This window comes from Cheilinus undulatus, linkage group 7, assembly GCF_018320785.1.
Source record: "Cheilinus undulatus linkage group 7, ASM1832078v1, whole genome shotgun sequence".
Taxonomy (NCBI): domain Eukaryota; kingdom Metazoa; phylum Chordata; class Actinopteri; order Labriformes; family Labridae; genus Cheilinus; species Cheilinus undulatus.
In genome coordinates this window covers 9,943,821-9,971,786 of record NC_054871.1, presented here as the reverse complement: position 1 = coordinate 9,971,786, position 27,966 = coordinate 9,943,821, and the positions used below count along the sequence as shown (strand labels likewise).

The 27,966-nt window shown below is 39.2% G+C and overlaps 1 protein-coding gene across 1 annotated transcript in view; it reads left to right on the top strand.

The window, feature by feature from the left end:
- ror1 (receptor tyrosine kinase-like orphan receptor 1) overlaps positions 1-27,163 on the top strand; it is a 214,711-nt gene extending 187,548 nt beyond the window's left edge. The window contains exons 5-12 of the mRNA XM_041791512.1: positions 6,408-6,535; positions 9,963-10,280; positions 10,432-10,677; positions 10,780-10,991; positions 18,443-18,622; positions 20,591-20,818; positions 23,450-23,814; positions 24,157-27,163. Of these exons, the coding sequence (XP_041647446.1) occupies positions 6,408-6,535; positions 9,963-10,280; positions 10,432-10,677; positions 10,780-10,991; positions 18,443-18,622; positions 20,591-20,818; positions 23,450-23,814; positions 24,157-24,859 (2,380 nt within the window). The 3' untranslated portion in view covers positions 24,860-27,163. The remainder of the gene's footprint in view (positions 1-6,407; positions 6,536-9,962; positions 10,281-10,431; positions 10,678-10,779; positions 10,992-18,442; positions 18,623-20,590; positions 20,819-23,449; positions 23,815-24,156) is intronic.
- Positions 27,164-27,966: the final 803 nt, after the last annotated feature.

The window sequence follows — 27,966 nt, the reverse complement described above, 5'->3', positions numbered from 1 at the left end:
GCTTTGACTTTCTTTTACTTTCATTGAATCAGCTGTGCAGCCTTTCCAATCACACGCTGTTATTACGCACAGCATTCCAGTGATTCTGTCTGCCTCTGCTCAGCTTGTTGTCAGATTGTGAGAATGTTAAAGAGCTGTAAATGTTTTCCTGTCTATTGGTGGTGTTCTCAGGCTGCAGAGATACAGATTATGTGCTGTAAATTACAATGTACATTGGCATTTGAGCTTGTCTTATCTGTCATTTTTACAACCGCCGAGAGGAACAAGTGGCTAAAGTGTTTTAATATTTAGTAACGCAAAAGTACTCTTAACACATTGGTTGTAGAAGTAGGTAACGCAGTAACATAACAATTTACTTTTCTCAGCATGTAAGGCAGTAATCTAACGAGTTAGTTTCAAAAGTAATGCTACCCAACACTGGTCCTGCATGAACTAACGCTAGGCTCATTTGTTGAACTGACCTGCCACTGCTCCGACAGTCATCAATAGCACAGCAGTAGAGACACTGAGTCGTTTTAAATACTTAAATACCATCTCTGATGATAAGCTGACCTCTGATGCAAACACTGATATCTTTAGCAAAAAGGCCCATCAGAGGCTGTTCTTCTTGAGAAAACTGCTGAGATTTAATGTCACTAAATCTCTTTTGAGTTCTTTTAACTTTTGCAGTTGTTAGAGATGCACAGATTGTGAAAATCAGGGCAAATGCTGATGTTTAACATAATACTTAAGAGATTGTAATAATGATGTCAAAAGGACTACCAAAATGTGGACATTTCCTCTCATGCTTGATCACAAAATCAGATCAGAGTTTGTCCTACAGGTGACTTGTTAAGCCCTCGAAAAGCAGAATTTAGATGTGCTTGATGCCAGCGATAAATAATTGTAAAAACTTCTTTTGATCAAGTTTTCCTTTGTGGATAGAAAATGCAGTTGGAAAATTATATAAATTGTAATACATGTTATTGCAATTCTCAGTGTATTGTAAAATGTTTAAAATTGCAGTAATATCATATCATGACCTAAGTATTGTGATGATATCATATTATGGGGCCACCCCTTATAATAATCTGAGCTGGCCAGTCAATTCTTTTTATTGAATAACACAGATGTTTGAAAATGTTGATAAATTTGGGTTGTTTCTCTTTAAGGAGGTGGTTATGAGTCCTGAAGCTAAATTAGTTGAGAACTTCTGCATTTCTGTGTTTTAAAACCCTCGTACATCCAGTCAGTGTCACTCTACTTGCCCCACCTGAGTGTGAAAGTATTTCTGCACACAGATGTGATCAGGCTGATGCTGGAAAATAATCCTGGCTGCGTAGAGAGCCCCTCCCTGTATAAATAATGAAGCTGGATAAGATTAAATTGATAAATGAATTTATGTCCTCATACTTGTGGTGAGTCTCTCGGTTCTGTTCAATCTGGATTATAGATCTGTACTTAAAGAGAAGGATGTCTCCTTATAATTAACCGTTATGAAACATTGCACAGTGGAGCCGTGGTGTTGGTGTGTCAAATAAAAGGCTTGAACACTCTCTGCTGTTTACACAAATAGCAACCACACTTGGCTGTCTCAGCCTGGAAAAGCTCTCACAGAGAGAAGCAAACACAGATAAACAAAACTCAAGGAAGATTTCCAGAAAACCTCACGTGATTGGATTATTCTCTTCTCTGTTTCAAGGTATATATTAAGATTTTTCTTCTTCTCTGGACTGAATACAGATTCTCTATATTCCTTCAGATATCATTTTCATGCCCAGTCCACTGGAAGAAATTAAAATAGAGAAAGCAGCAGGGGGTGATGTATGATTAAGCTGAGCTGGGAGAGTTCAGACCGTCCTGAGTTGTAATTTGACTGCAGGGATCCGGCTGCATTGTGGCTGCTCTTCCTTCTCATTTAGTTGTCTGTGTGTGGCTAAATGTGTGTATTGGTGCCGTCTGATGCACAAACAAGCTCACCTCTTGGCTGCAGAGAAACATTCAGGCCCCTCTATTTGTATCGTATATGTTAAAATGTGTCTGTGGGTTTCCAAGCCATGAGCTTATTAGCTTGCTTGGAATTCGAATTACTTATTTTTGGTAGATAGTAGTGATGGGCGGTAAACCGATATCAGTACCATCACCAATAAAATCTCTGCCATGGAATGGATTTTTGCAGCACCATCACCGCCGGCATTCTTGGAAATTTCCCATAACACTGGGTCTGGAGTGTGCCTCTGGAAAATCTCCATTTGAAGCACCGTGCACCTCGCTCTACCCCTCCATTCCAACAAGAATCGGGACACCCTACCCTGAGACATGAACGTGCAAAATGTACGGGGAGGAATCAGCTTGGGCAGCGGAAATATTTGGATTTAGCACAAGTGCTAATGCTGGACCTAATCCAGGTTGAAGATAAATCACTGGGAGAGATCTGCCTCTACGCAGTAAAGATGAAAACCGCATTAGGAATTAATGTTTGGCTGTGTGACTTTATTTCTGTTTATGGCAGAGAGAAGTCATCAGGATCCGTAATGTGAAACACATGCAGGGCAAAAGAGACAGAGAAATGATCATGTTTGCACAACTTTCACCTCCTTTGGTAATTTTTTTTCTAAATTAAGTCTTTTTATTCAATTCACCTCCCTCTCTCTTTTCCCTCTCCACACTGACCTCTGCTCTCTCATTCACATTCACTCTTTCATACGTGCACACACAGAAACCACACGCTGACGAGAGCAGGCCGGTCTCTCAGCGTGAGCTCACTGTGTCATATGCTTTAAATCGTGCCATATGGGGATTTTAAGACCGGGTAGAACCACAGCAGGGAGAGCGTGGTGCTCTGACAGATCTAAATACAAACCGACACACTGAGACTGACAGACTGTGTGTGGATCTAGTTTGAAAGTATAATCATATTTGCAGCTTTTCAGCTCTAAATCATCATGACAAACTTTGACTGAACACACTGTCCTGCTCCTTCAATTTGTTTTTATTGTTTATGTGCATCAGGTATGGAAATTTAGAGGGCGAGGGAAGAGAAGAGAAAAAGACAACACTTAATTTGTTCTAGGGTTGTAAAGTATTGTCCCATTTTATACCATGGTCTTGGTGAATACTGGATTTTGATTGGCTCTGGGAGTTCCATTGGGGTACATTAACTAATTAACTTCCGATATATGGATACCTATCAAACTTCTCATGTAGTTCTGGTCAAAAAATCTTTACACTGTTCCACATCAATGCGCAGCAGCCGTTAGATGATAGGAGTAACCATAGCAACCTGAGGCAGTCATATTTTCTGAGCAGGGAGGACAGCGTCACCAGCCTAAGGAGCCTGCAGGCCAGCATCAACCGTCACTTAACTGACATAAATATAATGACAGACTCCAGGTTTAAGACCTGTAACACAAGGTGGTCTTATCTCCTATTTCCAATGTCGTTTTGTTCCCATTGGACAATAGCTTAAAAAGTGAATTACTGTTTTTGGCAGACATGAAAATTTCTGCCAACTTTTACAGCCAACATTTTGTCTTAAAATCTGTCTATATCAGCTTTAAATATTGGCCTATGAACAAATAAGGTGGCTTTCACACTAGCATCCTGGTCCCGGATTGGAGTACACTGGAGCCCAAAACCTGGTATGTTTTGTTCAGTGCGAATGCAAGCAAATGTCCACTTCAGGAGGTGGTGAAGGCGCAATTCCAGTGAAGTCTGGCAAGGTTTGATGAATACAGGACACGAGTCACCTCACCTATATGACGTAAAACCAAAATTTCTTTCATCTGAAATGGAAATTTGTTCACATTTTATTTCAATAAAAGGCTGAAATCATCAGAATTAAGTCAACAGAAGGTCTGTTTTGACCCACCTTACGGATGAACAAAAGTCAGAGTCAGCGAGATGAGATGCAAAGGCAATAAAAGTCTCCTGCCACCTCATAAACTGCTGTATCTATGAAGTACAAGCTCATTTAATCCACTGAGCAACATGTAGATGGGAAGTTATGAAGAGCGATGTTGCTGGCATCTCAAAAAGTGATTCTAAACTCATTAAAGCCTTTTAACTCAAATAAGATCCAGAAAATTCTCACTTTTTGGAACTGAAATTTTTATTTAACCTTTTACCTAAATAAAAAAAGAGAAATTGCCACAAAATTAAAATTCCACATTAGGCATTTTTGGCAACCTGTAATCCAGTGGAGTGCATTTTTCTCATTCATTAGATTTTATTTAAAATATTATTAAGCAATTTATTTATCATATTGATTAGACAGAGGAGATGTACCGTACTGTTGTGGGAAGGAAGTAGCTGGGCCGAAAGGCAGCTCTTTTGATTTACCGGTCAATCTATGTCCCAACCCTCATGGTCGAATAGAATGTTCTTTTTGTTTGTTTTACATAGTAATGCCCTGTTATTGCTGACTTGGACTCTTCACTTTTGAAGCCTGATTGGATGCTGCATATTTATCAAACACATCCTGGGAATGATGCACAATCCAAAGATCAACACAGGCTTAATTTTATGATAAGTTTGAGGTGAGAGTGAGTTAGTAGAAGCACACAACCTCCACACAGCTTCATAAGGAAGTGTACGTTTGGTGTGGGTAGGGGGTCGTTAGGTTTCGTCTCTCTGAGGAGTGTTAAGTGACTGAAAGGCCAAGGTCAGCTCTCTCTCTCTCTCTACCACTGTCTGTGCACATCTAAATGGGCTTTCCAGACATGGACACACACTTCCACACAAATACACACATACACAGAACTATAGGGTGGTGGTCTGCATACCCCCGATTCCATGCAGATATGGTAACGCTGCATTTACAGCTTAATACAGATTGAAGCAGATTTTATCTTGAAAATATGTAATTTCCTACTAAAATGTGGACACAGCTAATAATGAGTTCATGTTGCGGTGAGCCTGCAGAGAGCTTAACACCCCGTCATTAAGCCACAAACTGCTACATGAGATATTTTCCTTTGGCAAAGAGAGTGATCTCTTTAGGTGAAAATCATGTCCAGGAAGAGAGGCACGCCAGAGGGAAAATCAGTTTGTGAGGGATTAATGACTAAGTTGGATGCAAGTAATCTGAAGGTAGTTAAGTAGTAATAATGCAGAGAGAGAGAGAGAGTTAAAGCTCATCTATGCTCATTTTAAAAACTCATGCAGATACAGACGAAGCTTACTGTCCGTATGCTTTCATACCGTCAGTATTTCTGCACCATCTCTCTAACCTTCTGGAAATGAACCAAATGTTGCAATACCTCTGGTAACCATGGGGCGAATAAAGAAGCTGCAGATGTGCAATCAAAGATCAGAAGGCAGGATCCTTAAGTAGCATTGCTTTTACACTGCCTGGCCAAAAAAAAAGTCGCCACCAAAAAAGGTAACACACTCTAATATTTCATTGGACCACCTTTAGCTTTGATTACAGTATGCGTTTGCTGTGGCATTGTTTCGATAAGCTTCTGCAATGTCACAAGATTTATTTCCATCAGGTGTTGCATTAATTTTAATATTGATGATGGGAGAGTCTGACCACTGTGCAAAGCCTTCTCCAGCAAATCCCAAAGATTCTCAATGGGGTTAAGGTCTGGACTCTGTGGTGGCCAATCCATGTGTGAAAATGATGTCATGCTCCCTGAACCACTCTTTCACAATTTGAGCCCAATGAATCCTGGCATTGTCATCTTGGAATATGCCCGTGCCATTAGGGAAGAAAAAATCCATTGTTTAAGAAAAGAGAAGTTACTCATTCCATCAGCTGGGGTTAAATAACTTGTTGCCAGCTGAAAGATAATTGCCCATGCAGTAATTATCCAATAGGAGGCTCATACCTATTTGCTTAGTTAAGTCAAGGTGGCGACTTTTTTTTTAGGCCAGGCAGTGTATTTCAATAACATTATTACATTGCATAACCCTAAAAGGCCTTCATGTGTGACTTGAGAGCAGCCGCTGCTCGTTGTCTCTTACATCACTGTGTTTATTTGGCTTTTGCCCAAGCTGCTTCAAACCAGTAGAGGGGTTGAATAAGAAGCTTTAGTTTTATTGAATTTGCCTTGGTGGTTCTAGTATCTATTAGAGGTGTTTCCCTCCCTTTAAATGCCACTTCATAGTGTATTATTCAAACTAAGACTGACCTCTAGAGGAATGTAAGTGTACTGCAGCATGTTCATTTATGTGTCCCTTCATCTGCACAAATCCACAAACCCTGATATCATTTTAAATATTGAAGACAGAATTTATGTTAATTTTATTAGCTTATTTACCAAACTATATATCATACCTACTTCTATTGAAAATGAAATGTCTATTGCAATGGAGGCAGCATTGACAGCAGCGATTAATGTGTCCGAATAAATTCAAACTGGACCAACATTTCCTAACCCTGTCTCTCCTGTCTTTCTCTCCATCTTTTTTCTGTGATTCAGGGAGGATATTGATGATGAGGGATTCTGCCAGCCATACAGAGGGATCGCCTGCGCTCGCTTCATCGGCAACCGCAGCATCTTTGTCGACTCTCTGCAGATGCAGGGCGAGATTGAGACACAGATCACAGGTGAGAAACAAACCATATCAATTTCATCCCCTCAACTACAAAGAAAAAATGTTTCAGTCACCCTTCTTCAGAAATAACCACTTAAATACCAGTTTTCCTCTGTAGCACTTAATTTTCTTTAGTTTTGTGCATCTTTGGAGTGCTCATGGCCAAGTGTTTAGCTCATGTCTGGGTTCAAGTCTGACCTATGCCTCTTTTCCCCCATGGCATTCTCCACTGTTTCTGTCTCTATTACCAGTCTTTATTCATAGATAAAATTATAAAAAGCCCTAAGATAAATCTAGAAAAAGCTATTTTTACATGCAAATAAATTTCTACATATATACACAAAACTACATGACTTTTCAAGATCTGCCTGTTTATGTATCTTGCATGTTTTTCATTCACCCAGTTTTTCCAGCATTTCTGTCTCGATTCACTTCATCCTGAAGATTTACTTAATAAGCAACCAGTACAGCATCCTCTGCATACCCTCAATTGATCTTTACTTTCTGCAAATTAGGCCTTTTTTTTTAGAATATATACATATCTAAAATGCATTAAACCCAGTCTCACTGGTGGAGATCAAAGAAAGTTCATCATCTTGTATGAAGCCTAAACAGACCACATGCTGGTTCATCATGTAAAGCATGCCTGTGTCACAGCTTATGAGTGTTTGTTTGCTTGCAAATGTTCTACGAGTCACTTAAATGTGTGCATTATTGATCGCTTCCATGCAGTTGACAGCCTTATGCCCGTTTGTAAAAGTTCGGGGTCATGAACTCAGACTAATCTGAAACATCAAGGACAAATGATGATAAAGATTTATGACACCACAGTATTGAATTGTAAGGCTACAGCAGAGCTATATCATCTCTAATACACTCACTTTAAGCAGCTTTATACCATCTTGATTTAAAAATCACTGATCCTCAGTATCTTTTATATTTCAGCCAAAGCAGTCCTGTGGGAGCTTATGAACAACTGTCAGCTGAAGTTATCCACATTATAATCGTGCCTTCTTCTTCACCTCCTGCAGAGAAGCTTTTCTGATAATCTCAACCACAGAAAAGCACATGTTGGCAGTAACTGTACAGCCAGACTATGAATCACACATTTAAAACTGCAGATACCTCTGACAGTTTCTCTGTTTGATCCTTTGAGGGTTTAACTACCACAAAGTAAGCAGTAACCAGCCAAGGGAATGGTTTCTTACTTTAGTGAGCGATTCTTCACTCAGTAGAAAAATGAGACTGTCCTCATATGTTGGTAATAAATGAGCCTTTTCACTGAACCCTGCTGACTTTTTTCCTCAGCTAATATAAAATAATGCCTTTAAAGATATTCTCTAGAAGAACGGATTCTGATAAATTGTACATACTTATTTCAAATACATAGTACATGCTCAGATAAGTATGTTTGAAGCTACACTGAATTTGTCAGACAGCAGATGCCTTTTTGATAGTTTTTTTCTAAACCTGGTCATGAACATTAAACTAGATTGCCTGCACAATAAAACACATAAAGCAAAGTTGTCTTCACAAATCTTAAAGAAGGTAGAAACAGAAATTGATCTTATTGATATAGAAAAAATTAAATCATAATAGTTCGGCCTGACAACTCACATCGATGTATCTTAAGCATTTATTTTTAAAGTGCAAAAAAACAAAGTTTGGCAGTAAGGCTCCAACTGCATTGTCCTAGTATTTTTATGTCCAGACACTTTAAATAAGCAGCAAATAAGGAAAATGCGTGTGATAGGAGAACATGACAACGACATGCTGAGTATGAATCAGTGTAGAGGACTGACAGGACTAGCTTGCAGGCTTTACTTCATAAATCATGCTTACTCTCCAACTCAAAATAAATAATCAAGAATAATTTTATGTCTAATTTTATGTCAACCCCTTTATGATTTAAAAAGATTTAAGAAAAATTTATGCATTGGAAGTATCTAACCATGCAACAACATTAAGCTCTAAATTTTTTTGGAAATCTCAACAGTTTGGAGACTAATGACTCACTCTTAAATAATACTTATGTTAAGAAGAAAATATGTTATGTAAAGGGGGCCAAAGCAGTTATTAGAGGGGAGCTGATAATGTTGGCATCACTTCAGGTAAAGGAAAAGGAAATGGAGTTATTAGTCTCCTTAAATCAGCAGCCAGATGAACTTGAAAAGAACCAGAGTAATATCTTTAATGAAATAAAGCAGATTAGGACAAGGTTACAGCAAATTGAGTTGGAAAATGCAGAAAAAGCTTCAGTTTTGGCAAACAGGAATGCTATGATAGCAGATCAAAAGTTGAAAAAGTTTATTGGCATCTTGGTTGAAAAAATAGTTTTAGCATATAAAATAAAGGATTAAAAAGGCCAAAAATAGCAAATAAACTCCATCAACCATCAGCTTTGGACCCCTGAGTCTTGGAACTAACTTGCAAAAGTCCAAAATGACTCAGAAAATAAAGCTAAAGTTACCTGATCTGACAGGAGAACAAATAGGAACAGGGAACTACTAGAAAACAATTCATTTTTGCAGATTTATTTCTTTCTCTATTTTGATGAATGTATTTTTATTTGCAGCATTACTCCTTGCTCTGGTGTTGTATGTGTTGTTGTTCTTTCCTTGTTTATCTTATCTTTCATGACAAATCGCGACCCAAATTTCCAAAAATTTTCAACAATGCGCATTCAGTAAATAAAAATGTTGCAGTTATGATCTTGGTGGGAACAGAATTAATGACAGGAACAAGATGCAGAGCAAAACTGACATGTTTTACACCCCTCTTTACCCGTGATAACATGTGATTTCAGCCGATTATCCTTGAGATCTTGAGATATTACTTCATTAACATGGTAAAAGCAGCTCTTTTATTGCAAGAAAAGAAGATAAATGAGTTGAAATACTGATAAAACATTAAAGTTGACCCATTATTACAATAAAACAGAGTAAAATAAAAGGTATGGATGCATTATCTTCATAGACTTTTGCCACCACTTTTTTCCAGACATACATTCATGATCCATTGTTGAAAACTGCTCTGTGACCCACTTTTGGGTCTCGACCCACCAGTTGAGAAACCCTGGTCTAGTGCATCGGTTTCCAACCTTTTTTTCCAATGAGCCCCCCTTCACATATCTAAGAAGAGCTGCAGACCTCTGGACCCAAAGGAAGTAAAAGTCATATATTTCTGTTAAAAATGCACATCAAGTTGAGTTGTTTTCATAATTTTAAACCAAATCAAACAGCCAAAACAAAAAATTTACTACCAAAAGACCTTAGTATGAACCAATCATGTATTTTATCATAATTTTGGATAGTTTGATTGAACCTAATTTTAAGAACTTCAGAGCAGACAGACCCAGTAACACAGTTCAAGTAATGTTGGGATTAGATAATAAAGGACTCAATCAAATGACTCTTCTCTTTTTTCCCTATTCTCTCCAGCGGCCTTCACCATGATCGGCACGTCCAACCACTTGTCCGACCGTTGCTCTCAATTTGCCATCCCCTCTCTCTGCCACTTTGCCTTCCCCACCTGCGACCGCAGCACCGGGACTGACAAACCTCGAGACCTGTGCAAGGACGAGTGCGAGATCCTGGAGAACGACCTGTGCAAAACTGAGTACATCATCGCCCGCTCAAACCCAATCATCCTGAAAAGACTGAAGCTGCCGAACTGTGAGGACCTGGCTGCTTCAGACAGCCCTGAGGCTGCAAACTGTCTGAGGATTGGGATCCCCATGGCTGAGCCCATAAACAAGAGTAAGTAACTGACACCTTAATAAATGCTGCTGATAAACTTTATCTACTATACAAAGACATGCATGTGGCACCCAATTTTAGCTTTATTAAAGGCAGTTTGGAAATTGCTTATTGCTCAGTATATATCTTAACATCTCTTCCTCTCCCTCAGATCATAAGTGCTACAACAGCAGCGGGGCAGACTACAGAGGGACGGTCAGCATGACAAAGGGGGGACGTCAGTGTCAGCCGTGGAACTCTCAGTACCCACACAGCCACACGTACCTCGCTGTCCGCTACCCTGAGCTCAATGGGGGACACTCGTACTGCCGTAACCCTGGTAACAAACACGAGGCGCCCTGGTGTTTCACGCTAGACGAGGGGGTCCGCATGGAGCTCTGTGACATCCCCATCTGTGGTGAGACTATCAGATATGTTTAAGCCAATTAGCAGAAGCTAGAAGATTATGTGACCTATAATCTATAAAATAATGTTGGTTTCTCTCCATTCCTTCCCACAGATCATAAGGATAAGTCTGGCACTAACATGGAGATCTTGTACATCCTGGTCCCCAGTGTAGCCATCCCGTTAGCCATCGCTCTGCTCTTCTTCTTTATCTGTGTTTGTCGCAACAACCAGAAGTCTGCTCGGCCTCCAGCTCCCCGTCAGCCTAAACCAGTGAGGGGCCAGAATGTGGAGATGTCCATGCTGGCTACAGCATACAAACCAAAGGTAGAAAAATACAGTCACACAGTACGACACTGTGGGAGGGGAAGCAGAAGTAACATGTAGGTAGTAATATTTTTGCATCTGATACTTACACATTTTAAAGCTGGAGAAATTCCTTTTTTTTTTTTCTGTAACGTGAAAGACTGCTACATAGGGAAGTGTAAACTGCAACTGAAAGCTGCTGTTCTGTTGCTGTATCTAATTTAAGTTCAATGCTGTTTACTTGTAATACACCACAATTATTCTCTCCCATCAGCTGTGTGTGCTGTTGCCCCTGCCTTAAAGCATTCTGAGATTGCTTGTAGCTTTAACCAAGAAGACCACTTTGAACAGCTTTTCCCTTCATAAGTGAGATACAAATTGCCTTAAATACATCAATGCCTGCCTAATGTCTACAGGTAGACTGTTCCACAGTATTAGTACACGGAAGTAAGAGCCTGGTCACCCAAAAGCCCAGTTCCCAAACAGTACGTATCTGCAGGCTCACAGGCAGAAGTTTCAGGGCCACAGATTACAGACCGTAGCTCTAGGACCCATACTTTTTGCAACAGCACCACCCAGTGAAGTGGAGGGGCATTGCAGTTAAACAATTAGCAGCAGTTTATGGACCGCCAGTTTAAGACTGTAGATCTAGGACCTGTGTTTTTTTGCTTGAGTTGACACAACTTTGATAGGCAGAAGTCTAAAGTTCACTTGAGGTTCTTTTTATGAGGTTATTAGTGTTTTCCCTTAATTTTATATAACTGTTCTATGCATGTTTCGCTGTGTAAGTCTCTCTGGATACTCTGGCTTCCTCCCACCACCAAAAGCATGCTTATTAGGTTAATTGGTGACTCTGAATTGGCTTTAGGTGTGAGTGTGTGCGTGTCTGGTTGTCTGTCTCTACATGTCAGCCCTGTGACTGACTGGCAACCAGTCCAGGGTGTACCCCGCCTCTCACCCAATGACAGCTGGGATAGGTTCCAAGCCCCCCCCACAGCCCCCAATGGAATAAGCGGTATAAATATGCAAACTCTGCAAAAAGAGGCCCCCTACCAACTTGTTTAAGTTCAAGTTTTCATTCTACTAACTTTTCTTTTTTTCAAGCGGGACACCTCATTCTGAAGGAGGTCAGTGTAGTTCCAGTTCCCTGGGAGTGCAAAGCATCTGTAGGTATATATGGGTTTACCAGTTCAGAGGATGCAGTGGTGCAATGCCATTTACAATTTTACAAGTTAGAAGCAGCACCTTAAAGTCTGCTCTATCCTTAACAGGAAACCAATAGAGAGAGGCCAGTACTGGTATAATGTGCTCATATTTACTTGCTCTAGACAAGCTGCTTTGTTTTGTCATCTGCAGACCTTAAAGACTCTTCTTCACAAACCTGATAGAAGGCATTACAGTAATCTAATCTGATCTGAGGACCTCAGTATCCTGAAACATGATGTAATCTGGGCAATATGTCTGAGAGGAATAAAGGTTACTCTCATTATCTCTTAGACAAAAAAATCAAAAAAGGGTCTGATTCAAGATGTACACCAAAATTTTTTACTCTGTCTTTGCAATTAATTACACAGTCACCCATAGGAAAAGTAAAATTATCATACAAAGGATTGAGCCTACATGGCCCAATAACCATCACTTCTAACTAAGCTGAGTTTAGTAGCAGGAAATTTGCCGGTAACCAGCTCCTAACAGCAAACACCCAAGCCTCAATTTTAGATGCATTAGATCCACTTTGCAGGATTAGTGGCATATACAATGGTAAATCATCCACATAACAATGAAAAGCAATCTCAAATGAAAGCTTAGTTTGACCGAAAGGTGCTAGATAGACTGAGGAAAACCATGGGCCCAATACAGACCCCTGTGGCACCCTATGCCCAACAATAATAAAGATTAAATATTTATATAGTTTTGAAAACCGTTGGAAATGTTTTAGGTAATGTAAGAACTTTACAAAAAATTATGTAACATAGAAATGGTCATTTTTAAAAAATTAATATCCACATTTCAGTTAAAAAATTCTACATATCGTAGCCTAAAGACCTGTGTTTGTTTGTCAAAACTACGGCAACACCAGGTTTGTAAAAAGGACACTGTCTTAGATCAGGGTGAGCTTTTATTTTACATAAAACAAAAATTGGTAGTAAAGATATGAATACAACAGGTTTTGAGTCTCTTGGCAAACGGCTGTAAACCTGTCAGAAGACTTGACTGATTGTAAGAGTTTAGGCATAACTCCTGGTTAGATATTGTCAAAAATGGATTCGATGAATAAATAAGAAAATGAGCTACAGAAACCAAAACCTGTTTTTGAAAAAGGCTACAAACATGTTTTATTTCTGCACTGAAAAAAAGCATTATGGGGCTTAGAGTATATACTGTAGAGCAAAGATTGTGCCCAGAAGTCCCAGCCAAACCCCACTGAACCAAAGGTTGCTACTTGTTTCACACCAAAAATCTTGTCTTACATCATGATTTAGTTTACAATGTTACTTCTGTGTTGCAGCCAGCACATTGCTTTTTTATGTGTTTTTGTTTTGAAGTCATTGAGTTAGATCAGACAGGAAAGAAGGCACAGCCTTCTATGTGTCAGCTGGGATATGCCGCAGCATGCTGGAGTTTTTTTGACCTGAGTGTTCATATGAATGACCCGTCTGAGACGGAGCTTCAGATCTCTATCATCGAGTTCAGCAGCTCCAGGAATGTTTGACTGCAGCTCTGTTTATTTCTCTCCGTCTCACTGTCTCTTTTTCCACGTCTCTCCTCCTTTCACTTCATACGTCGCTTTTTGTTTTTCTTCTTCTGTCTTTTCCTCTGTTTCTTTACCTCTGCTCCTCTTCTCTACTTTCACTGAACCTCTTTGTAATGTAGATCATCAAGCCTTTACTCTGCCAGCCAGCCAACACATAAGCTCACTGTATCACGTTTCCGCCAGGGTCGCACACTCAGTCATATCCCGTCTGTTAATCTTTTTTTCCACATTATTCTGTTGGTGGTGGGTTATCTAGACAGCCTGTCTGCAAACTAGAGCTTATTCTCAAGGTAATGTGTATAATATTACCATCAACAGCTCTGCAAAGAACCGCAAAATGTCAGTGAAGCGTCAGAAGCCATTAATATCTGTGGTTTATTTAAGTTTTCGCCGTGGAGTAAATGTTTTCCTGATGTAAAAAAGTGAAGCTATTTTTGCTGTGTTTAGATGACGACCTTGTTTCTGCAAAGAGCTGAGAGTTTGAGACATCAAAGAGAGTTTTTAAGAGCGACAACCATGCAATTTTTCAATTTTACAGTGAATTCAGTAGAGGAATTGTGGGCTGCAAGAGTCTGAAATATGTTTTACAGATATCAGACCAAATAAGCATCCGTTTTAACTCAAGATTTAAAAACAGCAGAAGCCTGAAGCCTATAGCAGAAGTTTAGATAATCAAATCCTTTATATCTTTATTAATTTCTCACATTTTTGTCATGCTTACAGAAGAATATAATAAGATCTTGCATGATTACTTATTCCTCAGAATCCAGGATGAATATCTGCAGATAGCAGATGTGTCATTTTCCCTTATTTATAGATGGCCTGAAAAGATCAAGGCTTTGAGGGAAAATATTAACCTTGCAGAGCAGATCGATATGCCTGTTTCCTTGTTTCTCACTGGTGAATCAATCTTGCAAAGCTTCCGTCTGAACCGTTTGGGCCTGGTTAGAAAGTGACAGGACCAATCAGCGACAAGGGGCAGTACTTTCAGGCGCAGCAGAGTCATGACGTAACCAAGCAGCAACAAGAGGCCACTGCAATTATGGTGGAAGAGCTTGGCGTGGATGCTGCTAAAGCGCCAGTTTCATCAGAACTTGATGACATTTCTTCATTAAAAGAAGAACAGAGAACAGCAGTGAGTTGTTTACTTTTCAGAAACGACAAAAGTCGTGTACTAACATGTCGATAGTCACCATGGTTCGCGTTATTCCTTAATAGCTGTGCACACGCACTTCAGTTGCGGCTATATCGCATGTTTTGTTGCTCTGATTGGCCCGTAAAGATGTGACAGAACGTTCTTCCAATCACACTCCGAGTTTTTTCAAATCCTCTGCCCTTTCTCAAACGCTTAGTATTGAAGGTTTTCGAGATGGATGTGTGAAACATCCATCTGGCGTGTCAGGTTAGGAAAATATTTGAAGTGAAGGGAAAATTTGTTTAATGATTTTGCTGATTTTTTCGCTAACATTACAGTCTAGCTTTACATGTAAGGCAACTGTTCAAGATGGATCTCAAGTATGGTATTGTTTCACAGTACTACAAAAATAAAAAAGATAACACATTTAAATATATATTCAGGTGTTACAGCCCCAAGTCTCCTCCTAAAACAAGTCTGGGATGGCATACTGAGCTCATGTTTGAGCATAAGATCATATAAAAATGACGTCAAAGGTATTTCTCTTATCACTTTTTCGTAACGGCACCTTTAATTTTAAGTTTCATTTCTCTCCTGCTGAGGTGTGTCGAGCTGCTACCGCCAGCACAACACAATTTACAAATGTGGAAGTTCACAATAAAAGCACTTGAACAAAAACAACAGTGGACTTTTATTGTGAGGGACCTGTTGGAAATAGCATGTTTATAACTGTTTTATATCTTGAGACCCTTAGCTATTTTTTTCTGTCTCGCCTGGACTTATTGTCTTAAAAACTTGTAAAACATCAACCCTATGGTGCACAGTCAAGCTCTAAACATCTGTTTTTCCAGACAGACTGGGTTTTAAGAATGAAAGGAAATCAAAACTCAAAGATTTGTATGTTTGACACACAGTGAACAATAATGACTACGACTTTTTTGGACAGTCTTTCACCAAAAAGAGAAAAAATAATCATGTGTTAAGAGATCTTTAAAATATTGACATAGTTACAAAAAGTCCTTACACTTTTTTGAATTGACTGTTGTTTGTGCCAGTCCTCGAAGCAGTTCCAGTCTGCAGTGACACAGAGGGCCAAATCACAGCCTCTCTGTCTATTATGAGCTATTCAAGATGCCTCCTACATGAACTAGGTGTACAAGTGTACAAGTATGATGCCCCAATAGAACCGCCTGCCATTGGTTGGCACAGCCAGTCACAAAGCATTCTGGGAAAACATGGCAGTAAGCATGCTGAGCTAGCAGTAGAAACGATGGTAAATGGATAAAAAAAAAACTGATTAAAAGACATTAAATGTGGGATGTACTGTTGTGGATTTAATCTTTAAAGACCCTAAAAAGTTACCCAAGTTCCAACACTACCATGAGGGCCACCAAGGTTTGGTTAGCCTCAATAAAACAGCAAAACAACAGGCTACAAGAGTAAAAAAATAAGAGGCCACAATTTATAGTGTCTGAAATTAACCTGTGTCTCTTCTTGTCATATATGTGCGTCTCAGAAGGCAAAGTTAGCTTTGGCAGCAGTACCAGCTACCTATTTACATCTGCTTCTCTAGCTTTGTTTGGCATGACAGCTAGCTTCTTTGAATCATCATGGACTTAAAGAAGCATTCATCAGTTCAAACACAACAGTTTCATAAGCTATTATGAAATGAACTGCTGCTTTGCTGGGAGTTGATCAATGGCAGCGCACAGCTTGTGTTAAAGCCCCAGACGGGCAGACAGAAACATTTTGCAAAGCAATCACACTTGCTTCATGTTGCTGTTATTACAAACATCAAACTTGGAGAGGAAAGAACACACTTTATACCTTGTTGCTGCATTACACTGACACGAACGGGTGACATTTGAAGTAGAACATGCTGATGACTGGGCTCAGACTGAGCTGATGTCTGTCACATATCACTCTGCTATGCTAGCAGCAGTGTCAGTTATGTCTCATGTTGTTACACATGCTTTAATGATCACAGTGTTGCAAAATACATTCAGTGCAGTGTGGATTGCAACAGCTGTTTTTGATTTTAGTCTTAGTCATAAGGATAATATGTTTGTTGATTTTAGTCACACTTTAGTAATTTCTACCCTGTATAGTTTAAGTCTTTTTTTTTGTCGACAAAAACTCAGTTTAGTCCAGTTTAAGTCAATTCAAAATGATTTTAATTTCAATAAAACCATTTACTCTTTTGCCTCAATCTGGTGCCAGATCATACTTGTTCTGATGCACTTTGCAAATCCTTGGATCCCTGCTTTCTTCAGCTAAAAAATGGTAGACAAGCTACAGATACATTGTGATTCGATAGATTTTGTGGAGAAATATTATGGATTTTAAATGTCTGATGAAACTGAATTACATTTTAGTCTCTTGGATGAAAACTAAACATACTTTTTGTCATGAAAGATCTATTTTTAGTCTAGTTTTTTCTCATGGATAAACTGAGCCAATGTGCATTTTAGTCAGAGGTTTAGTCTATGAAATCAACACTGATTGAGTGCAGAAATTAGTGTGTTGACACCAGTTTACCGCCCACCACTTTGCACAGCAGCCAGTCTAGATCTTCACTATTAATCACACAGTTTGCAGTCTAATCTTTTGTAAATGAAAGAATGAAAGAGATTTCAGCAGCCATAAATGACTCAAACATCAGGTGTCTTGCCACTCCTACCCTCTTATCTACTTCTTTGTCTGAGCTGAGTGTAAGTCTGCTGCAGGGTCATCCAGGGGCCATTGCCTGTGACAGTCTTTTCAGACACGCATAAACACACACATGCACACAAACCTGCTGCGGTGTGAGGAGGATCTGAGGGTTGGGGTGTGAAGAGGAAAGACGGGGGTGAAACAAACCCATAACTAAAAACATCTGTGTCTCTCATAACATCAGCAGACCCCCACACTTACTCAGCACCCCCCTCAGAGATCATACAAGCTGGAGTGTGTCTCATTTCTGCTCACTGAGGAATTTCATTATTCATCTCAAAGTTCCTGGAATCTGGAAATCTCTGCCAACCTCTGCTCACCTTTTATCTTCACATACACCTACTGTAACGCTTTCTAATACACTCAGAGACAGAAATCCCCACTAACTCTGAGATCACCAGGATGGTTCCAACATGAGAGTTCATCTGGAGTGTCTGCTCTCACAAAACTGTTACTTTCCTGTTGTAAGTTGGTTGTGTTGTAGCGTCAAAAGAACTGATTGCTAAATTATCCTAAAAGCTGCCATCATATCAGTAAAGTCAACTCTTTTAGCTGTGAATGTGTTGCCAGATCTCTTGATTTTCCCACGAAGCTTTCCAAAGATTTGAAGGAGAAACTGATGTAATGGATTGAGCATTATGACAACTTAAACTCCCATGGCTACAGTTTTTTAGTCATTTAACACTTCTATCACACATTTAGTGTTGCTTTAGGCTGCTTGCCTACATAAAATAACTTCATGTCATCATTTCCTCCCTCCAAACAAGAGTAATGGTAACAATAGTTCTAGAAAACACAGGAAAATGATCCAGTTTTTCTGTCACTTACTTCTATTCTCTAATCTCACTCATTATTTTTCCCTCCCTGCAGAGTAAAGCCAAAGAGCTCCCCCTGTCTGCCGTACGTTTCATGGAGGAGCTCGGAGAGTGCCCCTTAGGGAAGATCTACAAAGGTCACCTGTACCTGCCGGGTATGGACCAGGCCCAGCTGGTGGCTATAAAGACCCTGAAGGACATCTCCAGCGCCCAGCAGTGGAGCGACTTCCAGCAGGTAAACAAAGGAACTCTTCTTCATGGGTAATTAGCAGGACTTCACATGCAGTCAGTGTTGGTGATGTTTCTTATTTTATTTTTGTATGAAAAGTATTAATTCAGTCAGACTCTACAATTTTGATCAGGGAGCAAACAGACAGAAATTTTGGATAACATATCCCTTGTTAAATCTGAAATCGTTCTGTTAATTTGAAACCAGTGCATGTTATATTTAAATTATATGGTTTTAAAAAGAAAAGTAATGCAAACCTTTAAAACGTCAGGTTTCATGTGTATTAGCTTGTGAAGATTTGTTTCAAATTTAGGTCAAAAAGCTCCATAGGCCACAAACTAAGAACATTATTTAAGGGAAACCCCAAATCCAAATGTTGTGAGCTTGTGTTAAATCAGAAGTTATTTGCTCATTTTATGGAAAAAATGTACACACAGTCTGAATTTAATGGCTGCAACATATTCCAACAAAGTTTGGACAGGGGCAAGAAAAGACAGGAGTTGTGGAATCTCCAAAAAACACACTTTTCACAGGTAACTATGTTAATTGGTAAAAGGTGAGAGTACATGATTGGGTATAAAAGGAGCACGCCTAGCTTTTGAAAATAATGGTCATCAAGTCCTCTGGACTAAAGAGAAAAGGACCATCCAGATTATTTTGAATGCAAGTTCAAAAGCCAGCATCTGTGATAGTTTGGGAGTGTATTAGTGCCCATGGCATGAGAAACTTGCACATCTGTGGGGCGCCACACTTCAGGGATGTCCCTGCTGATTAAAGCAAGACAATGCCAAGCCACATTCTGCATGAGTTACAACACCATGGCTTCACAATAAAAGAGTGTGGGTACTCAACTAGCATGCCTGCAGTCCAGAACTAACTTTCATTCAAAATGTATTGTGCATTATAATGTGCAAACTGTGACGATGGAAACCCTGCAATGTTGAGCAACTTAAGATGTACATCAAGAAAGAATGGAAATTCTCATTTTGGTACTTAAACAATTAATGTCTTCAGTCTCCAGACACTATTTTTTCATCCAAAAAAATGTTTTTAGATTTTTAGAAGATGGAACACAGTGATATCCCTGCTCCTGTTCAAACTTTTTTGGGAAAAAGTTGCAGATATCAAACACATAATGTGCATATACTTAAAAAACATGTTATAGCTTTTTTCCTGCTGTATTTTTTTAAATACTGGTTAAAAGGGATTTGCAAATCATTGTATTCTATTTTTATTTACATTTTACACAATGTCCAGACTTTTCTGGAATTGGGTTTTGTAGATACAGTTGTTTGTTAGGATATGGTCAGAAATGTGCTTAATGAACTTTGTTCTCTCAGTCAGCATCAACTTTCTATTGCTGTTTCAGTCTTAAAGTGCTTATTTAAGCTTTGATGTAACATTCAACCTCATGTAAACTGTATTGTCATTACTCAGGGGTTCAGTCATTTTAAAACACAGGTTTTAACTCTTTATTCATTGTGGATTACTAAAATTACACATGCAGCACAAGTATTTTCCTGTTGAAAACTGCAAGGGACAATTTTTCTCTCACAACACTTGAAGAATGATTTGTTATATTTACACAGACGGTGAAATTGATGGGCAATGGCAGACTGTATGTTGCTACACACTACATGAATTTTCTTGATATCGTTCCAGAAATAAACTGAAACTGCTGGCAGATTTTCTGCAGACATTAAGATTTCAAGGTTTAAAAACATGACTCAAGAGAACCTATTCCTCCTTTCTTTTGACGCACAACTGAACTCAAGGCTTAAAATAAATAAAATCTTTCCATTAAGCTTGAAGCACAGCAAACTTTCAAGGCTGCTGTTTGACACTGACACATAAATACAAGCTTGATTAGTTTTATTAAAAGTCTAAAAAGCCCTTCCCAGTATTTTTTGTTCAGTTGAAGGTGCCATCTTTTGTGTTCTTGGAAGTTCATCGCTGTTTTTGTTTCCATTTTAGGAGGCGGCGGTGCTGACAGAGCTGCAGCACCCTAACGTGGTGTGTCTGCTGGGCGTTGTGACTCAGGAACAGCCTGTCTGTATGCTGTTTGAGTTTATGCCTCAGGGCGACCTCCATGAGTTCCTCATCATGCGTTCGCCTCACTCCGATGTCGGCTGCAGCAGCGATGAAGACGGTACGGTGAAATCCAGCCTGGATCACGGGGACTTCCTGCACATGTCCTTACAGGTGGGATGAGAAACAGTTTAAGTCTGCTCTCTTATTTGTGCATGAGAAGCTTCCCTTTTTAAACAGATTGCGGTGAATACCTTTGGAGTTTCTTTCATTGCTTCCCTGCAACTCCATCCACTTCTCTGTGTACCTGACATTGTTACACACACTCTGTACTACACTAAAAAATCCAAATCTAAAATGATCTTCCAACCTTATAGTTCAGGGCCATGCATACATAATAGCTAGGGATGCACAGTATTGGATTTTTTTGATGTCCAGTACACAAATTTAAAATTCATTTTGGCTCATGCCGATTTCATTGCTGGTATAAAATAGTAGTGCAGGCCTTACACTTCAGTCCTTGAAGCACACTGTGAAATTTAAGAATGAACATTGAAACAATCTAAATCCTTAGATTAAACTTTAGAATTTAAGTGTAGTTGGCCTAAGCTGCAGACAGTGTGATATTTGAAAGAGAGCTATGAGTCAAACCATGCACCCAGATATTTATATTTATCTCCCTCCTGAAGTGAAGTTCCATCAAAGTAATTGATAATCCACTTATCTGAGTATAAAACCTTAAATCTGCTGCCAAATAGCATGTTATTGGATTTCTTCTCATTCAGGAGTTCTATTTGGAAAGAACTATTTTAGGACTTTATCAACGTCAGCCTGTAAGGTTGTCTGGATTTGTGAGATATTGGTCCTGGATGTTTAAATAATGGTGTCATCTACATAAAGTTGAAAGTGAAACATATTTGTTGGAGATCATCGATGAAGATGCAGAACAGTAGTGGGCTGAGGGAAGAGCCTTGAAGTATGCCTTTCCTATTACCATAAGATCTGATGCACTGAAGTCTATGATGAAGACAGGAATTTAACCAAAGTAGAGCAAATATAGTAATAAATAGTAAATATATATGGCACCTGTGAACATATTGCAGTCTGATGAGGATGCCATATCATTGCTAAGTTCTAAAAGAGCTGTGGTTGATAAGTTTAGTCTAAAACTTTATTGATATGAAGATAAAATATTCAATGAATATATTAGGAAAGCTGATTAAAAACTATTTTCTCAGATACTTAGGCTACACATTTGATGACAGAGATAGATCTGTAGTTATAAATGTCATGAGGATCACCACCATTCCAACCTTAAGGAACTTCACCTGTATTTAAAGATAAATTAGACAAAGTCAGACAGTGGGTACAATAGAACACAAGGAGCAATTTTTAAAATCTCCAGATCATCAGGGTCAATACCACTGCCAAAATGTAATTAAAATTAGTGCTACTTATTGAATTTCATTAATTTTTAAATCCTTTGTGTTGAATGTCATACTTTCCTTTTTAGAATTTTAACTTAATAATTTTGTATAAGCTAAATTTACCATGTTATTTATTTATTTTGTGTGTGTGTGTGTGGTTTTCCAAAATTTGGTCTGTTGTTTTCATCAGATTTTTAATAGTTAATTTAAGGATTTTTAAAATGGGTTTTTTTTTTAAATTTGAATAACATTTTGCATTATAGAAAAGATTAAAATAAATTTGAGTTTTAATGATGTAAGTTTCAGAGGTGGAAAAAGTACATGACTATTGTACTCAAGTAAAAGTTACTCTGGTTAAAGTTTACTTAAGTAAAAGTACTCTTCTATAAATCTACTCAAGCAAAAGTATTGATTTAAAGTTGTCTCAAAGTACTGAGTACTGAGTAGCTACTGACAGGTCGTACAGTAAAATATGATCTTTCCTTATTGGCAAAAACAGCAAGAGAACAGATCTCCAATCGGGTTGTACAGGTACACCTCCATAGTATAGTGAAATACAGAGCAAAATTAACAGTGTTAATTGAACTCATACAGAGTTAAAGTAGGTGTCTACATTGGTCCACACTACATATAGTTAAACCACTTTGAAAGAAATATTTTCTGATTTGACAGATAGAGCTGTAGTAACTTGAGAATTTGTGCTAAGGTGGGTCTCCTCTAGCAACAACAAAGCAGAGTATACGTCATAGCAAGGCAATATATACTGATGACAAATTGTCACTATGTATCCCTGAGGGACACCTAAAGTCACAAGTGGGATGTCTAACTCTGTGGATAACTTCACTTATTGTGCAAATATGTCTTGCATCAAAAACAACAACAATCCACCAACTATGTGCTACTGTGTGGTCAACAGAGATGGATAAAGAACAAACTCATTGCACTCAAGTAAAAGTTCAGTAACTCTGGTTAAAAATTTCTCAAGTAAAAGTATTAATTGCAAAAATGAACTCAAAAAAGTACAAGTACCTAAAAAAACCTGCTCAATTACAGTACTTTGAGTACATTTTATTAGTTTCTTTCCACCCCTGTTAAGTGTGGTTATAGCCTTTGAGAGCAGATAGGAAAATTTGCAACTAAAACCTCAAGCAGACCATAAAAAGACCATTAAAAGTGCTATATAAATAAAGTTATTATTATGTCAGCCTTATATATTTGGCTTTTTAGAGAAACAATACGATTCACCATTTTCTTTAACATTTAAGATGTTTTGATTAAGTTTATATAAGATACTTTTAAAGACTCTTAATTTCTATTTTATTTTAAAATCGAAACCAATATTTTAATGATTTTCTTCTGTCTGACTCATCATCGGTAGGTGGCTGCTGGGATGGAGTACCTGGCCAGCCACTTTTACATCCACAAAGACCTCGCAGCTCGAAACATTCTGGTAGGGGAACAGCTCCGTGTGAAGATCTCAGACCTCGGTCTCTCCAGAGAGATCTACTCATCAGACTACTACTGCATCCAGCCTAAAACTCTGCTGCCCATCCGCTGGATGCCCCCTGAGGCCATCACCTATGGGAAGTTCACCACTGACTCAGACATCTGGTCGTTTGGAGTTGTACTGTGGGAGATCTTCAGCTACGGTCTGCAGCCTTATTATGGCTTCTCTAACCAGGAAGTGATGGAGATGGTGAGGAAGAGGCAGCTGCTGCCCTGTCCAGAGGACTGCCCGCAGAGGTACGTTCAAATTGATCTTGCTTTTCAGTGTAAGGAATTAGTTATGGTGAGTTTTGGAAGTTAATAAGTGATGCAGCTCACACATTAGCTTGCGTTAAAAAAAAAAGAAACAAGGAAACGTCAACTTCTTCTAAAATTAAACAACAAAGATGGCATCTAAAAAACCCATGAGGCTACAGACTGTAAAAACAACTCCCATAATCCAACACCACTTAGAGATATTACTAAACTACATCATACTGTTTTAACTTATAGAATCATAGCAGCAGACACATCTTAGCATAATTTAATATTAGTAAAAGGATTTGAATTTAATTTTCTCTTAACTTTGTTGTCCTCTAGGTTTTATGGTTTGATGACTGAATGCTGGCAGGAAGGACCTTCTCGTCGACCCAGGTTCAAGGACATCCACGCCCGCCTAAGGGCCTGGGAGGGGATGTCATCCCATGCCAGCTCCAGCACACCCTCTGGTGGTGGAGGCAACGCTACCACACAGACCACCTCACTCAGCGCCAGCCCCGTCAGCAACCTCAGCAACCCTCGCTACGCTGCAGCCGCAGCAGCTGCTGGGTACCTCTACCCTGCCCAGGCTATCCCCTCCCCGGGTCAGATGGCTCCTATCCCAGCCTGGACGCCCATGGCTGTACCGCAAACGCACCAACGCTTCATCCCTGTCAACGGGTACCCCATCCCGCCAGGATATGCAGCTTTTCCTGCCCACTTTCCTCCTCCTGTCCCTCCTACAAGGGTCATCCAGCACCACCTGCCCCCTCCAAAAAGCCGCTCCCCGAGCAGTGCAAGCGGCTCCACCAGCACGGGTCATGTTAGCGGCGTGCCCTCCACCACAGGCTCCAATCATGACGCCAATACGCCGCTGCTCTCCCACTGCATCATGCCAGGGAGTGGTGGTCAGGTTCAGATGTATGGACAAGTTTCCCAGAAAGCAATGGGACAGATGGACCACCCGTCACAAACGTCAGCACTGCTCGCTGCTGATTCTGACGTACTGATGTACAACGACTCGGTCATCACAGCGGACCTGTAGATCGTTAAAGCTCACACTTTCTGCTCTGGACCCTAGAAGGAGAATTTCTCACCAAAGGGACCCAATCAGACTATTTGACTCTGGTCACATGGAGATTTAACAGAAACTGCTCGGTACGCACATTTAAGTGTGCAACAAACACTGCCGCAGCTACACACGTATACACAGAGCTGTGTGACTTTTTACTGCCTTATTGTTTAAAGCAAGCGTACTTAACTACCATGATTTGAAAATGTTGTGCTATTATTTTAACCTCTGTGTAAATACGGTACATAAGTCCTGAATGAATGAATGAAATACAAAGATATATATTCATAAGAACTTTTATCAAGGACACTCTTTAAAAGGTGAAAAAGTAGCAAGTCCACCCTGTCCTTAAAAAAGACAAATCGTTCCTGTTTCAGTTACAACGCAAGATGTGAAGGAAAAACACTGATGCTCATCTTCTGACCTTTTAGGTGCCTCTCATCAGTGGTGCGACCTGCTTATTTCTGGACACTAAAACACAAACAAGTGCATTGGTTTGCCTGGATGGTAAAGAAAACCACATGACAGCAGACAAATCAGAGAAGAGGATCATCAGCTTTTTGAAGAACAGCTCAAATACAATGACAATGTATAGAAATGACTAGGGATGGAAATTGTTCTTTTTATTGATACTGGCATTCTGCTGGATCCTGTTTAAAGATCTGAGTCCCTGTCAATACTGATTTTGATGCTTTTTTATCATCAAAACCTCCCCTCCAAACAGATTTACTTATTCAAGTTTCTCACTAAAACCTAATTTCCTTTCCTTGAAGCTACATTGGAATACACTGTGATGATGTTTGATTTACCCTTGCCTAAGTAATTTTACTGACCCAGCCTTCAGGACTAACTGCAAAGTTTGGGATCTTGCCATGACTGCTTTGAGAGAGATACCTGTCTGCAGACAACAAACATTTGTAAGCACATGCACAGTTGACTCCTGTTGGTGCATAACTTTTGGAAGAAAAACAATAGCAAGAGATAGATATGTTTTTAAAAGAAACAAAGAGGTTGATGTACACAGATGAAGCAAGAAGGCCTTACTTGCTTGCTAATGTAAGATTTATTTATAAATGATAATGTAATTTGTTCAAATACCCTAGCAAAAGCTGGGAAAAGTACAAGCATTTGAACAATTGGCAAACTTTGAAAGACTTGATATCCTCCGTTTTATAAGATTGATTATAACTGATGTTTCTCATTTTTACATAATTTTTAAAGACCCAAAAAGACTGTTACTCTGAGACACCCTACCCCCATTACTGTGAATTGCTGCATCTGTCAGAATGTGAATACATGCTAAAACTTTTAAAATAAAATCATATTCAGTAAGGTTAGGGTTAGGGTTAAGGTTATGGTTAGGATACAAAAAGTTTAAAATCTGACCTACAAAATCTAATAACAACATGATAAATAAAGCGGAGTAAACGGTCCGCTTACAGGAAAAAAGCTTGTTCTCTGTGAAAACATTCTAATATAACAAATGTAGCTCTGTTAGCACAGTAAGCTACATAGATTACAGAGCTATATAGCTAACATAGCCAAAACTAGAGCTCATGAAGCTCATGGATGTCAATACTAACAGAACTACAAAGCTAATGTTAGCTAAGCTACATATCTATGCAGATTATGCTGCTATGTTAGCTTTAGCTACATTTGCAAAAGCTCACATTGCTAAAGCTAACTTGGATACATGGGCTTTCATGGTAACATTAACTATATAGCTATTGAGCTATGTTAGCTTAGGCTGGCCACACACTACAGGATTTTAAGCTCGATTTGGGGCAAGATTTGACTCCCCCGACGATCGTACCGACTGGAGCCTCGTCGCAAACGATTATTTGTCTGAGTAGTCTGCATGTGTGTAGTGTCAACACGATTAATTCACTGCTCCAAATCACGCCATAGCCTCCCAAACCCTGAATTGTAAATATCAAACATGTTTGACATTTACAATTCTAAGTTGTAGTGCTGCTGACAGAGTACCCACAACAACCAATGAGGGCGAGCACACCAGGTAGTGTCACCAGACAAATCATACGTACTCTCAATGCTCACAACCATAAACACAATGGTACCTTAATTCCAGCCAGGATTTCGTCCTGAGTCTTTTCCATGTTTTATGATTGTTGCTGCACCTGTGACGCACGCCAGGACACTATGTTGTGGAGAGACAGCAAGACGGTATTGACAGACATCCGTGTTTTTTTTCTTAAGTCATGTCATCACGCGAGGTCGTAGGCAGGTTGGCAGGTGTGGTCTCCAGTGATCTGACAATCTGGCTGAGTCGTCTAGTGTGTGTGTTCAGAGGATTAAAAATGAAACATTTTTTGGAAATTGTCCTGAAATCTGTGGTCTCCCACGGTTTTAAAAACATTTCAAATTAAAAAACTGTCTAGTGTGTGGCTGGCCTTAAGCTAAAGCTTAGTTACATTGGCTTTCGTAGTAATGTTAACTACCTAGCTTATGTAACTATGTTGGTTTTAGCTGTGTTTGCTAAAGCTCACATTGCTAAGCTAACTTAGATATAATGGCTTTTTTTTAGTAACGTTACCTATGCAGCTAGCATAGCTATGATAGCTTTAGCAAAAGCTAACAAAGCTAAAGTAAGCCACCATTTGTGTATCTACATCTAAAACATATCCATACTTAATTTTCCCCTGGATTAGACCTCTGAACTTCTTCTCTTTTATTTATGAATTGTTGCTTAGGATGTAATGTTTGCAATCTAAGTATAATTTAAATGTCACTCCTAGACCTTGTATATTAATACAGCTTAATTTGAAAAAAATATTTAAAACTGGAAACACATTGTACTGGCAAATTACAGTGCTCCAGTTCTGACAGACAGTGTTTCACAGTTACTGTCTGTTAGAGGGGGCATCTGAGCTCTGCGGTCTGCAGCCAGATTGTCCAAAGACAGCCTGGCTACAAACTCTAAAATCTTTAAATGCTTAAAACTTCAGAAAATAACATTAAGGAGAACTGCTTTCATTAGTGATTCCTCCTGATTTACCGATCAAAAGCTGAGACCAACATGCGCTTACAGATGTGTCAGCCATGCATATGTTTACAGAAGT